Here is a 14,661-nt window from a genome sequence, read left to right on the forward strand (position 1 = left end):
TAACTGGATGTGGCAGAGCTTTTGCAGATATGAAGATGCTGATTGATCTTGTGATCTTACTCTGCACTCTCCCTGTGAGCCCAAAGCAGTGACTCTAGAGGATCAGTGACAACAAAGTCAGACGGGGAAGCGGGGTAGCAATGAAGATGTTATATTGCTGTTTTGAAGATGAAGGAAGAGAATGTGAGCTAAGGAATTTGGGCAGATGATCAAATCTGGAAGAGGCAAGGAAACACATTTTTCCTTAGAGATGGCAGAAGGAACACAGATCTGCCTATAATCTTGATTTTGGGGCTCTGCCCTCCAAAACTGCAAGCGATAAATTGATGGCAGTTTGCTACAGTAGCAATAGGAAACCAACACAGTATTTTTAATACTATCAGTAATGGACACTACAATTGCAGCTATAGAAAATTGCAGTCAATTATCTTGTTTCGTCTGTGGTCCTTCAGATTGTAGAAATCCCTCTAGTACTGATACAGAGCTTTAGAAGGCACCTTAAAATGTACTTACCAACCATATCTTCCGTTTTCGTGGGTTTTCTTTCATCAGAGCCAACTATTACAGTCCTCATACGGTCCAAAGCATCATCTGTTCTGCTTGCAGGAACACATGCTACAGGTTTATGAGCTTCACTACTCATCTTGAAAATGCAACAAACTTTAGTAACCTCTAAGGCACCTTTTATAATACTCTTGACATTTGTACCTGTCCAGACAACTGTCTTGCTACCTTCAATAGAGTGAAGGTGTTTATAAAAAGGTCATTAAAACCAGGCCTGTGGAAGCAAAATTCTTCAGTAAGAATTCTGCCACTTGCCAAATTCACTTCCTAATAAATTAGATGTTTTATGGGTAAAATGACAGCACTATTGCTGTCTTCACAGGATTCATGCAAGGAATAGATGAAATAGTCTATTTGAATTAGCTTATTTTCTGTTGCACATGATTTTTATATTAATATATAACATTACATAAATGACAACTACATCTTGATTTCTTATAGGTCCAGAAATGATTACTCCATCGGATGTCACTGTGTTTGAAATAACACCAACAACAGTTTTGGAATGTGAGGTATGACTGATTAATCTCTTTCAGGTGTTGGGTATTGTCTTATAGCATCTCTTCAAGTTTCTGAATCACTATCGAAATACATTTAAACTTCTTTTGGTATGATTAGTAGTCTGTTTTGCTGAAAGATAGTAAGAATATGCATTAAACAACTGTATTTTCGTAAGTAACTTGGGTAACTTTTATTAATTAACTTCTGGTCACATTAAGAAAAACAAAATTTAAGTAAAATCTTAAGCATGATTCCTTAATATTTATCTAATACAGATTTCTCTGTAAATCAGGTATTCATAAAGTATCTATTGAACTGCTGCTATCTGACAGACACTGCACAAGTAAATAATGAATTATTTGTAATAAAAAAGATAAATCATCAGTATTTAGAGCTAGTAGTTTTCTTAACTTCAAATACGTACTCTCATCTTCTTACTTCAAATGTGCCACTCATCTGACAAATTATTTACTGAGTCAATATTTATTTAGCACCATTTCTGACCAAGCACTAGTTAGGTGTCATGGATGAAACATAAAAAAGGTAAAAATTCCCATCTTTATGGAGTTTATGTTATATAGGCATTTCTGAGATTGCCACTCTACTATATAACATTTTAGAATGCACTCTTCAGGAGAAAAATAAAATAAAAATAAAACTATTTTCAACAAGTTAGGTGTAAAATCTTGGAAAACGTGACTCTGAGGAAAAGATCTGAAGAGGTTGAGAGACTGAACAATTCAGAGAGGGCAAGGGCTGAACAGAGCAATGAACAAGTGCAAAAGAGACGACAATGTATCTAACATATTAAGACGACAACAACAAAGAGACCAGCAGCAAGGGAAGGAGAAAATAGGAAGGAATAAAGCAATCTGTATAAGGCCTTTTAGACACTTATAGAGACTGTGATTTTTATTCCGCGTGACACAGGAAGAGCCAGAACTACATCATTTGATTGGTTTCAGGATCATTTTGGCTGTTATCAGTAGGGTGTATGACTGCAACAGGATCAGTTAGGAGGCTGTGATAAGAATTTGAGCAAGAGGCGATGGTGCCTTGGCCTAGATGACAGCAGTACACTTGATGACTGTGCCTGGATCCTGATGTATTTGGAAGGTAGAGGATACAGAATTGGGTGAAGGAGTAGATGTAGGCTGTGAGTGAAAGAGAGGCATCAAGGATTCAACACTTTGCTGTGAGCAACTGAAGGATTGGCATGAACCAGGATGGAGAAATTGTGAGAAGAAGCTCAGGAGGGGTGGTTGTAAACTTGCGTTCAGTTTTTGCCTTGTGAAGTTAAAAATAACCTCTTAGACACCACAAAGCTGAAGATGTACAGATCTGGAGGATATGTGCAGTACACGAAAGAGCTTCTGCTAAAATAAAATTGTGGCATTCAAAGTTATGGACCTGGATGGGATCTCAAATGGTTCAGGGGGTGAATGAAGAGAAGAGAAGAGAAGTTTAATAGGTTGAGAGAAAATGAGGAACACAAGAAAGATATTGAAACATGGTAGAGGAGAAAAAATAGCAGGTTGTAGGAGATATGGAAGCCAAGGGAACAAAACATTTTGAGGAAGACGGAGTACTGAGCTCTGCTATGATGAGTTTGACAATTGGTCATTGGATTGAGTTTCTTGATGTCTTAATTTCACTAAATGAAAATGACTAAGAAGCTATATGTATATGTAGTAATTCCCCAAGATGGATATCATTATTATGTATCACACACATAGCAGCAGTAAAAAGAAAAGCATAAAAAATCGTTCCAGTAAACTAGAGGGTGTAAAATCTTTTAGGTGATTTAGATGTTGTGATTCTAATTGCTTTTATTTTCCTGGTTAAATGGAAAGCAGGTTCAGTGCTTGAGTTGGTAAAACTGGTTACACAAAAAGTCTAGAAAGTGGGTCTTTCTTTTGTGCTTAAATTCAGAAATCCCATTTAATGGTTCTCATTGTTTAGAAAATAAATGAACTCCTCTTATCTTTTTTTTTTTTTTTTAAGAAAGGTATTGGAATGATAGAAACTCACCCAAAAGACTTAGGGAGAAGCAAATAAAATTATATTTTATTAATATATGATATATATTAGGTGCTAAATAGTGGTCAGTTTTTTTCTTAATTCCCCGAGGTGCAGTATAGAATAGTGGCCATGAGCACAGATTTCTGAATTACAGTGGGTGAAATTAAATTTTGATCTACTACGTGCTATCTATGAAACCTCGAGCAAGTTATTTTAGCTTTCATTTTGGTTTCCTCAATGCAGAACAGGAAAAGTTGTAGCACCTACTTTAGAGGGATTTGGGGGAATAAGATGGGTTAATTAGAGCAATGTCTGGCACATTACTGCTATCATTATTGCCATACTTTAAGTACAGTGTGATCCATAAACTGAAAAATAAAACATTTACTTATTTAGAATTTGTTTAAGTAGAAGCATTGAGATATATATGAAATAACATAATAATACTGTGCAGGCGCAGTCAAACTGATGTGATGTGTGAATTTTTAATGAAATGTTTGGAGAGTGTTAAATTGTGATTTGAGAACTGATATTGACAGAAGTTATATTTGTATGTCAGTTCACACAACCTATTAGAAAGTATTAGTTGTGACTGTATAGTTCTGTTGACAAAAATCCTAATCCACAAAATTGCGAAAAAAAATTTTTTTTGTTCAGATATCTGAATGTATGAGTAATTCTGATGTCAAATCAATATTAGGGTAATGCTTAAGTAGATATTGAATACGTAGACAAGTTAACTTTAACAAAAAGTTGTAGTAAAAGTTTAATTCTTTACTTTTTAAAAGTTTTGTTATTCAGGAAATATAAACTATAGATGAGGTGAATGTGAAATCTAAAAAAAAAAAATGGAAACAGTAGTTGAAAATGGGGAAGAACTAATTTTTGTCTTTTATTAACAGCCTCAAAAATTTGATCCTGTTTACAACTGTAGCCAATATATATGCCTCAATATGGAATGGACGTTGTACAACTGGTCTCTGAATTGCCCAAAAGTCTTGGAAATGCCCGATTGTGGTTTTCGGGGAAGGCCTGTCCAAGTGAACGCTGACATCTGCTGTCCTGAGTGGGAATGTCCCTGTATGTTTATTTTTCTTATGTAGTGACTAATTTTTTTCACTTCATTAAGTTTATCAGTATATTTTATATATACAATATGATGACACTTATCACTGGGAATTTGTACCTTTACACGATATGTCTTATTTCATATTTTTCCTCATTCCCCTGCCCTCTCTTCAACTACTAATTTTTTAATCAGAGAGCTTATTATTGTTTTGAAGCTTCACTTCACTATGCCTAAGTTATTGCTTTGTTTTTTAGCTGTCTTCATTTAATTTAAGACTTTGGTTCATAGTGCAGCACCATTTTAGTTGATTTTTGTTGAATATAAGGTTGATATATAAGATTCTTTTAAAATGACCAATTATTACTAAAAACAACAATAGTTCATTAGAGTAATAAAGCTACTCTCCACCATTTTATCTTAGGTCGGTGTTCCATGTTGTCAGAACTGAGCATTATTACATTTGATGGAAACAATGCTGCATTATATAGTATGGCTTCTTATATATTAGTAAGAATTCCTGGGGAAATTATAGTTGTTCATATTGAAAAATGTTCCATGAATCAGGTAGGTCATAATCTGTTCTTGTGACTATTTCTGCATAAATCTGTAGCTGGTGCATATTATAACATCAGGAATTCACAGACTACATGTAAAGAGGCACTCAAAAACTCATTGAGATTGATTTGATATTTAAATAAAAAGGTTCATTGTAAATATATTTAGAAACAAATAATATTAATCCAAGTAATATTTTTAAAATTCAAGAAATGAACTTCTTTTTAAAGTGTTTCTTTATACATTTTTTTCAGAATGGAAACTCATTTAAAAAGCTAGTGAGTATTTGCAAATTATTTGGTAAATTTATTCTGCTTACCATATAGTTATGTTTAACTCCATAAAGTTTTAATATTTTTTCCTATTCAGGCTTCCTCTGGAAGGTTTGCTGGACTTTGTTCTAAGAAACTAAATGTAACAACAGATGTACATAAAATACTCATCAATAGATTAGCAAGAAAGGTAAGAACACAAAATTAAAAATTATCTTTTTTTTTTGGTGCGGGGGATCGAACTTGGGTCCTTGAGCTTGTGAGAGGCAGGTGGAGGAACCACTGAGCTAAATCCCTGGCCCTAAGAATCATCTTCACATTAGATGGAAAGAAGCAATTATATAAAACAGTTATTTTCTAAAGTAGGGCAAATTAAGCATATCCATGTAGTTTTATTACTTATGGCTAATCATTTTTTTACTGAAAAGTTTAAAAATTTGTTTCTTGGTGTCATGTTTCTCCATCCACTTTTGTACCAATGGTAGCAAATATGTCTCCCCTATATGGTGAACTGTAAAGGTCTTGTCAAACGTGCTAATGTCCTCTGAAATGAAGTGAGTGGTCAAGCATCTTCTACCAGAGTTAATGCTTGTATTCCAAGTGAAAGTGTAAATACTTTACAAATCAGTGTTAAAAAGAGCTGTACCCAAGAATACCAGAGTAAAGATCACTAAGAGGACAGATGGAAAGACTAGTTTTGAAGTGTTGATATTAGTTTTTTGGTGAGTAAGTGATGACCAAACCAAGGAAAAATGAAGAAATATTTAAGTCAGTTGTAATGAACTGAAGAAAAGCAATGCATTATTTAAAAAAGTTTGAAAGGAGCCTTTTGGTTTTATCGGAAAATCCTTATCCCAAGGGAATGCATGTTTGCCAATAGAAGTGAGATGTAAATTGGGTGTTTCACATAGATCTAAATGGTTTTCTCCAAAGTATAAGTAAAAATGTGTAAATATTTTGCTTAAACTGGCTGAGATGTTATACAGTTTCTGGAAAGAATTCTATTAGCCCAGGTCAATAGAGTATAGACTGGAAGTGATATTAAAATGACCCTGTTATAATAATATACTATAAAGTTTTAAATAAAACCTAAAAATATGTGAATGAGATACTTTTTTGGGTAACACCCTTTGTGTGTGTGTGTGTGTGTGTGTGTATATATATATATATATATACACATATATATATATACACATATATACACATATACATATATATATATATATGAAGTTGATGTTTTAACAGAAAGTAGATGGGAAAAATTTTGTTCAATGATAATATTTTGAGCATTGGGGCAGAAGGACTCACTTTTGTATGAAGATGAACTCATCCCTAGCCAATCACTGATTATATGTTCAATTAATAATTATTTTTAAATATTTATTGAAAATTTACATGATAAAATACAGGCTCTGATTTCAAGGAATTCTACTTTGATGTTTTTCTTTTCCATTAAATTTATTGGTACAATTAAGGTAAACAATACAGTTACATTCATCATTAGGATCTTGTACCTTTACATGATGTATCTTGGTTCTTATTTTTCCCCATCCCCCTGTCCCCTTTCACTCCCTTCACCATTCCCTATTACAAAACCTTTGTTTCCATTTTTTCTTTTTTTCATATTTTTTTCTTTTCCCTTATTTCCTTTCCTCTACTCTTCTCACTTCCCCTACTACTTTATCCCTCTTCTTCCTATTTCATATTATCAATTATATCATTTGAACCTTATTTATACTTTTAGTTTTTCACATCAGAGAAACTATTTGGTATTTATGCATATGTGTCCTATTTATTTCACTTAAGATTATGGCCTCAATGTGCATCTATTTAGCTATGTCTCTAGTTTCTCATTCTTTATGGCTGAGTCATACTCCATTTTATAGACAAACACATGTTCTTTATCCAGTCTCCAGTTGATGGGCAATTGGACTGTTTCCAAGTTTTAGCTATTACAAACTGCTGCTATAAACTTGGGTACACATATATCGCTGTGGTATGATCCTTTTGGAAAGATACTCAGCAGAAGGATAGCTGGATCAAATGGGACCTCTAATCCTGTTTGTATCTCCATATTGATTTCCATAGTGGTTGTACCAGCCTCCACTCCCACCAACAATGGAGAAGTGTTTCTCTCTCCCCACAATCCAACCAGCATTTGTTATTGGTTGATTTCTTGATAGCAGCATTCTTTCTAGGGTGAGGTAAAATCTCAGTGTTGTTTTCATCTGCATCTCTCAAATGACCAGTGATGTTGAACATTTTTTCATATATTTATTTGCTGCTTTTACTTGTTTGTCTGAGAAATGCCTGTTCACTTCAGATGCCCATTTTTGAATCAGGTCTTTATATTTGGGGGCCCCAATTTTTTGAGTTCTTTATATATTCTAGATAGTAGTCCTTTGTCTGAGGAGCAGCTGGCAAAAATTTTTCCCCCACAATGTAGGTTATCCCTTAGCTCTTTTGGTGGTTTCTTTTGCAGTGCAGAAGCTTTTTAATATGATGAGATCCCAGTTGTTGATTCTTTGTGCTAGTTCCCATGCTACTGAGGATTTGTTCATAAAGTCTTCCTATGTCAGTGTCTTCACATGTTCTACCTAACTTACCTTCTAGCAAGTTTAGTGTCTCTGTTTTGGTATTTAGATATTTAATCCACTTGGATTTTAGTTTAGTGCATGGTGAAAGATAAGGGTCTAGTTGTAATCTTTGGCAGCTTGAAATCCAGTTTTTCCAAGACAATTTATTAAAGAGGATATCTTTCCTCCAGAGAGGATGGTTGACTCCATTGTCAAAGATGAGGTAGCTGAGTACATGTGGAGTTGTTTCTGTATTTTCCAATCTATTCTGCTGATCCCTCAGTCTGTTTCTTTGCCATTACCATGCTGTTGTTGTCACAGTGGCTTTGTAGTATAGCTTCAAGTTAGGGATTGTGATTACCCCCTGCTATGTCTCTGTTGCCTAGAAGTGCTTTTGGTATTCTAGGTCTCTTCTTGTTTCACATGAATTTTTGGATTGTTTTCTCTAGTTCAGTGAAATATACTGTTGGAATTGCAATCGGGATTGCATTGAATCTGTATAGCAGTTTTGGTAGTATGGTCATTTTGTTGATTCTTTCTACCCAGGAGCAAGGGATATATTTCAATTTTCTTATATCCTCTTTGATCTCTTTCTTTCAGAGTGCTGTAGTTTTCAGTGTAGAAGTTTCTGTCTCCTTCATTACATTGATTCCTAGATTTTTCATTTTTTTTGGTCGCTATTATGAATGGGATTGTTTCTCTAATTTCTCTCTCAGTGAGTCTGTTATTAGCATACAAGAAGGTTATTGATTTTTGATTGTTGACCTTTTATCCAGCTATGCTGCCGAAAGTGTCAATTAAGTCTAGAAGTCTCTTGGCAGAGTTTTTTGTGTCTTCTTCGTAAAGCATCATACCATCAGCAAATAATGACAATTTAACTTCTTACTTTCTTAACTTTATTCCTTTTATTTCTTTCTCTTGTCTAATTGCTTTGGCTAGTGTTTCTAGAACTATATTGAACAGTAGTATGCATGGGGTTTGTATAACATAAGAAAGCACAATGATAGAATTATGAACAAAGTATCATAGAAACAGAGGGGAAAGTCAATAACTATAGAGAGGTCACAGAGGTCTTTTTTGAGAAGTGAAATCTGAAGTAAATCATAAAGAATGAGTATATGAAGGAAAGAGGAGGAGGAATAATGTTTCAGCTTAGAGCAGTAGTATGGGCAAGATACAAAGATGAAGAATTGGGTAGTTGGTGAGATGTCACTTCAAAAAGTGTACAGCTTAGAGTTCATGCCTCCTTTCACAGCCATTACTCAATGCACTGTTTTTCAAAGCATACTCTTTGGACTGCCTACATTTATATGGCCAAGTTCACATAGTAAAAATATAATTGAGAATCCAATCCAAACCAGTAAGTGGAATTTCTGGGAATCTTAATTTTTCAAGTTTGGCAAAGGATTATTATGATCACTACTATAGTTAAACAAATATTGATTTAGAAGATTTAAGAGAGAAAACATCCTGAAAATAACTTCATTATCTTAAATTCACATTAAGGTTTCCCGAGAAATCATCATATATTAAGGGAGTCAGACACAAAAGCCTAAATAACATAGAAGTTAAGTTGTGAGGAAAATAAAATACAATAAGATGAGACAATTGAATATAGCAAGGCATAACAAAAGAAAATAAAAAGCTTAAAAGTTATGAGAAGCTGTGGGAAGAATAGAAAAGATTAAACTATATTAAATCAGAAAAAGTAGGATCTGTAGTTGTCTCCTAATTTTAATAAATGCATAGCAAAGAGATTCCTAACTGTTTTCTTTATGTAATTCTAGGTAGAAGTTGATTCTATCGTTGTGTCTTTGCCTTTTTCAAGTGAAGAACTGTCCATAGAGGATTCTGGTACAATGTATATGATTACTACTCCAGCTGGTTTAATCATAAAATGGGCTCATCTTACAGGAATCATAGATGTTCACTTTAGCTTCCGATTTAATTTGTCATCCTACACAGAAGGACTTTGTGGTGAGTACTGATCTTCAAATCTCTGTTTTTTCTAACATTTTCTTCCCTGATTACAAATTATTTTGGATCTTACTGGATTTAATTTGTCATCCTCCACAGAAGGACTTTAGGTGTTGACTGCTGATCTCCAAAACTCTATTTTCTTCTAAAAATTTTCTCCTTCTTACACATTGTTTTTTATCACACTGGGCTACTTGTCAGATTTGGAATGTGATATTAACTTTCTTTGCACCATGTAAATACTGAATAAATCAATCATTTTTAATAAAAATCTAAGAAACAAGAAATAATTTAATTTAGGTATTTTTATAGAAATGTGTGCTTAGCACTATTACTACAATGCTCTTTATTTCTACCAGCTCATCTTTTTAACCATTAATGAAGCATCAATGATGATGAAAAATTGAATAACTTTGTTATTTATTTTGTAGAGTAAGAGAAATTGTAAGTCATTTCAAAAGCATCTCAAAACACAATTTTCTGAATAGTTGTTCCCATTTTGTTTTTAAGTACACAGCCTATATATACCTTTATCTTTAGATTTAATATTGCAATATATTACATAGATGTATACAGAGTATAAATTCAAGGAAACAAGTTAGAAGTATTTGTAGATAACAATAAAATTTTTAAAATAATTGCTCTGGTGTCTCCTGGAAAGTTGAACATAAGCTATATTTAACTGTCTGTGATATTTTCAGCTCTGTGCTCTTAATATAAGTTTCCTCACTTTTTAGAGACATTAATATTTGCTTTCAAGATCATTATATAATATATATACTTGTAGATATGGAAACACTATATTGTATCCCATACATATATGCTATTATATGTTAATTAAAAAATTTAAGAGATTGTTAGATAAGATATGAAAATTAATGTAAGACACTGAATACATTTCTTAATACATACAGTCAAGAAATATTAGTTTAGTAAAAATATAACTATTTAAACCTCACTAAATATTAAATAAAAGTTTATGCATTAATTTCTGATCTAACATTATGATTGATGCTGAAAACTCCAAATGAAGAAGACTATTACTTTGCACTCAGCAAGTATATGAAATATTCACATTTATTTTCTTAAAACATAAATATTTAGTGGAAAGTTTTGCTAAAATGATTTGAATGTTGTTTTGCCTATTTAGAGTATGATAAACATTGTACAAACTTCAATGGTTACTTAAAGGTATCACTGAGAATATAATTGTTATTGAGTATGCATAATAATTAAATAGTTATATTGGGTAATGACTCAGGTTTTGGGAGTACAGTTTTTTTTCATATGACATCACTTTTTTGGGGTTGGGTACGGGGGATCGAACTTGGCTTGTACTTGCGAAGCAAGTGGTGGAACCACTGAGCTAAATCCCCGGCTACTTATCACTTTTGAGTGGTCTGACTTCTGTTTTATGGAGTTTTCCCCACCTATAGCATTTTCTTTTAAGGAGACAAACATTCTTCCAGCTGAATTTTTAACTGTGATTATCCTTTAACGATCCAAAGGTCACTGCCTAAACTCTTTGACCAATAGTAGAAAGATGATTACTTAAAGGAAATACTTAAAGGAACATCTGTGTTCTGTCAGGACCATTAGGGTGGGTGCTGGCTGAATAAGCTCTAGTCCACAAAAGTATGACCCAAAATGAACATGGACACAGTGTGGGAAGCCTTTGTTGATATTTTATTTTACATAGCACTGAAGCTGCTGGGGTGGTGGCTAGAGTTGCAATGAAAACATTTTTACAAAAAAATTGCCTTTGTGCAGAAATGTTTTGGCTTTAAACATTAGTAGTTGACTTGCTGTACAGTTAACTTAAATCTAAGAAAAATTATACTTAATATCTTGTGTATTTAGAGGGCTGAGTCATCTGAGGCAGCAGCCTTTACTCATCCTGACATAACTGCTTGAGGATTAATGTTTGATGCTTGAAGAAGATGCTTAGTACATATACTTTATAACCTAAATATTGGAAATTTAAAAATTATGTGTTAATATAATGCAGGATTCAGACAAAGTATGATCAGGGTTCTGTATCTATTTCTTTGTTCTTCTCTTACTTCTACACTTTACCAGTTGAAGGAGAGTAAGGTCATCCTCAGTCTGGCCTTCTTCAAGGAAGTTAGAGTTTTTAGCAGATCAAGGCATCACGGCCACCAAGAGGCCATGTTACTGAAAGAAAAGGAGATGGCCTGTGTCCTAGGATTTCTAGTTCAAGTCCCGAGCTTGACAGTGGTTGTGCTAAAGTGGAAGGAATATTTTTCTAGGTAACTGCTATGATATGTTCATTTTATGCCTTGATTACCTGTAATAGTTGCTAATTACAAGACAGTAGGGATTAACTTTACGCCAATCAGGCTGTCACCAAGAATGCTGTCATGTACTAGGTAATATAGCAGGGATAGTTCAAAAAATGGAAACTTTAATGTTTCTAGACAAAGTTTTCCAGGTGCTGGGGGAATGGGAGCTGAGAGGCTATTACTCAGTGTCTGCTGTTCTGGGAAATACTTCACCAGGATTAAAACTTAGTTCTTGAGTTAGGAGAGATGGTGGTAACAACAGAATAGTGTGGGAGCAGAAAATAATCTCCTCTTTTTAAGTTTTCTATGATCTCATCATTTATCTTTAGGCTTAATTTTTTATTTTCTTTCTTAACCGGCTAAGGTAATTCTATACTATTTTATCACAAAATCAAATATATGTGGGAAAGGTAGGGGAAAGGTAATAAGGGAAAAATATATGAGAAAATGAAAAAATGGGAATAAGTGTTTGTAAATAAAGGGGGTTTTTAAATTGAGGAGGGGGTGAAGGGAGGGCAGGGACACGGGGAAAAAAATGAGAACCAAGACCTGTCATGTAAAGGTACAACAGCCCAATGAAGAACGTAATTGTACTGTATACCTAAAATGTACCAATAAACTCATTGAAAGAAAAAAATCAGATATAGTTTAAAAAATTCAGCACTAAGCTAAAAAGATTTCTAAATAATTCTGTAAAAATCAGTGATTAAGCTGATAAATTTGTGCTGCTTATATTTGGTTTAAGTGAAAAAAATTTCCTTCTAATTGATTCATATTCTTTCAAGGAATTTGCAATGAAGATCCTGATGATGACCTAAAGATGCAAAATGGCACAGTTATTACTAATATGGAAGACATAGGATTATTTATTGAGAGCTGGGAAATTGAGAAAACATTTGAAGTAACAATGAGAAGACCTGTTAGGAATTGTACTGAGCATGACTGCAGTCACTGCATTGAGTTATTAAATAAAGAAGCTTTCATTCCATGTCACGATAAAGTAAGTCAGAAGTAACCATCAATAAAAGCTGTCATGTTAGACATGCTGAGACTGAAAGCCAATAAGTTCTTGTTCTTGCTATGATTTTTTTAACCAAGAATAGTTTATCTATAAACTTTCTGTCAGTATATTTCAGAATTCTCAATTGCTTACTGTTTACAGACTTTTTTTCAGAGACAGAAAGGATAATTATCTTTTTTTCTTCCTACATTTGGTTAGAGCCATATCTATAGTTTTCAAAAATTCAATTCTTTCCTATGAATAAATGCCTCCGGGAGAAAGAGATCGATGGTACATGATAATCCAGCATAGAAACCAAAACTGTGAAGTCTCCATCAGTTCCTTATGATCCTGACTTCTTGGCTGTATACTTATGAAAGCATCTGTTACACATTCAAATTCATTGACTTTTATTATTTCCAACTTTGGCAGCGCAGATGATTAGTACATATATTAAATAATATATGTCATTTAAAAGTGATCCAATGTTAGAGGCAAAGGGCAAAGAGAATATCATGAATCATTTAACGAGAAAGGTTAGTGAGCATTTAGTGCATAAGACACACTCTGGTAGGCTTCTGTGATACGGGAAGAAGACCTTCCCCTTGACTTCAAGGAATCGAGACCTATGAAAAACAGTTACTAGATAAGTTGCAGTTTATATTGTGGAAGTTCATAAGAGGCCAGCTTTGGACAAAAGTTCACCAAGACTTAGTGTTAAACTGTTTTAGAAGAGGAAGGAGTTTTCCAGGAGAGAAGGGCGAGGAAGGAAGATGTAAACAGAGAAAAAAATGCTTGCAAGGGAATATTTGGTGTAAAAGGCCATGCAAAGAAAATATTGATGCAGTTTGTTGCAACCTATGTGTGTGTGGAGGGAGGGTAAAAAAGAGAGAGAGAGTGCATTTTCAAGTCAGGAAGGAGCTCTCTGGGGATCATCTGTGCTAGCTGGAGAAGTGTAGCCTCCATCATTAACCTGCCCCGTACGTTCCCTGAGGGTGAAGATGAAGAGTTTCAAGTCATGAGGAAAAAATGCCATCATATCTTGCTGGAAATTCAGTTTACTTTGATATTTGGATGAAAATAACTTTCAACTATTAAAATGTTCTTACAATGCATGCACATAAAAATAAAAAAGTAAAAACATTTTAATGCATTTTGTTGTCATTTTAACCAATTTTTAAAGTACCACACATTCTGAAAATTGGATATTTTACTAGAACTTGGAAGGTTGACTCAATCAGGAAACTCTTCACCTTGACCATTCGAAGCACAGAGGGGCAACACAGGGGTATTATTTAGTTTGTGGTAGTATCAGCGTTTTCTCTTCAGATTTTCCTTGTGAGTCTGATGGCAAAAGAAAGAAAAGCTGAAATTTAGACATATATGAAGAATTGAACATTAGCACAAATTTCTATTACTGTATTCTAACAGCTCGATCTGCTACATAGATAAAAACTAGTTTAACTGGAGAAAGTACTATCTGTGTTTTTAGTTAGGGTAGAAAATATAATTTTTCCATACAGGAAAAAGACAGGCACACAGATTTAACTGGCTGTTTAAGATGTAGCTGTGACTACTAGGTCAAAACAACATTCTCCAGAAAACTGTATTAAAAGCTTTGCTTTCATGTCGTAGAGAAATGACTGTTAGATGATATCAGTGTCAGTCATTCAGCCACACCATGGAAGATACACTTAGAACTGTAAAGGACGGGAAATGGTACTATTGACATGCAGGGAAAGGCTGGGATAAGGCAGGAAGAGAGAAGCGACGTATTCTTCCACACACACACACACACACACACACACACACACACACACAC

At 33.9% G+C, this 14,661-nt stretch overlaps 1 protein-coding gene across 1 annotated transcript in view; it reads left to right on the top strand.

Annotated features, from left to right (window-relative positions):
- Positions 1-14,661, top strand: part of Otogl (otogelin like) — a 175,203-nt gene that overhangs the window by 137,029 nt on the left and 23,513 nt on the right. The window contains exons 38-44 of the mRNA XM_010643722.3: positions 1,006-1,076; positions 3,990-4,167; positions 4,578-4,720; positions 4,966-4,989; positions 5,081-5,173; positions 9,347-9,536; positions 12,625-12,839. Coding sequence (XP_010642024.1) covers positions 1,006-1,076; positions 3,990-4,167; positions 4,578-4,720; positions 4,966-4,989; positions 5,081-5,173; positions 9,347-9,536; positions 12,625-12,839 — 914 coding nt within the window. The remainder of the gene's footprint in view (positions 1-1,005; positions 1,077-3,989; positions 4,168-4,577; positions 4,721-4,965; positions 4,990-5,080; positions 5,174-9,346; positions 9,537-12,624; positions 12,840-14,661) is intronic.

The sequence above is a fragment of the Fukomys damarensis genome, unplaced genomic scaffold (genome assembly GCF_012274545.1).
Source record: "Fukomys damarensis isolate Sample0158 unplaced genomic scaffold, DMR_v1.0_HiC HiC_scaffold_15, whole genome shotgun sequence".
Taxonomy (NCBI): Eukaryota; Metazoa; Chordata; class Mammalia; order Rodentia; family Bathyergidae; genus Fukomys; species Fukomys damarensis.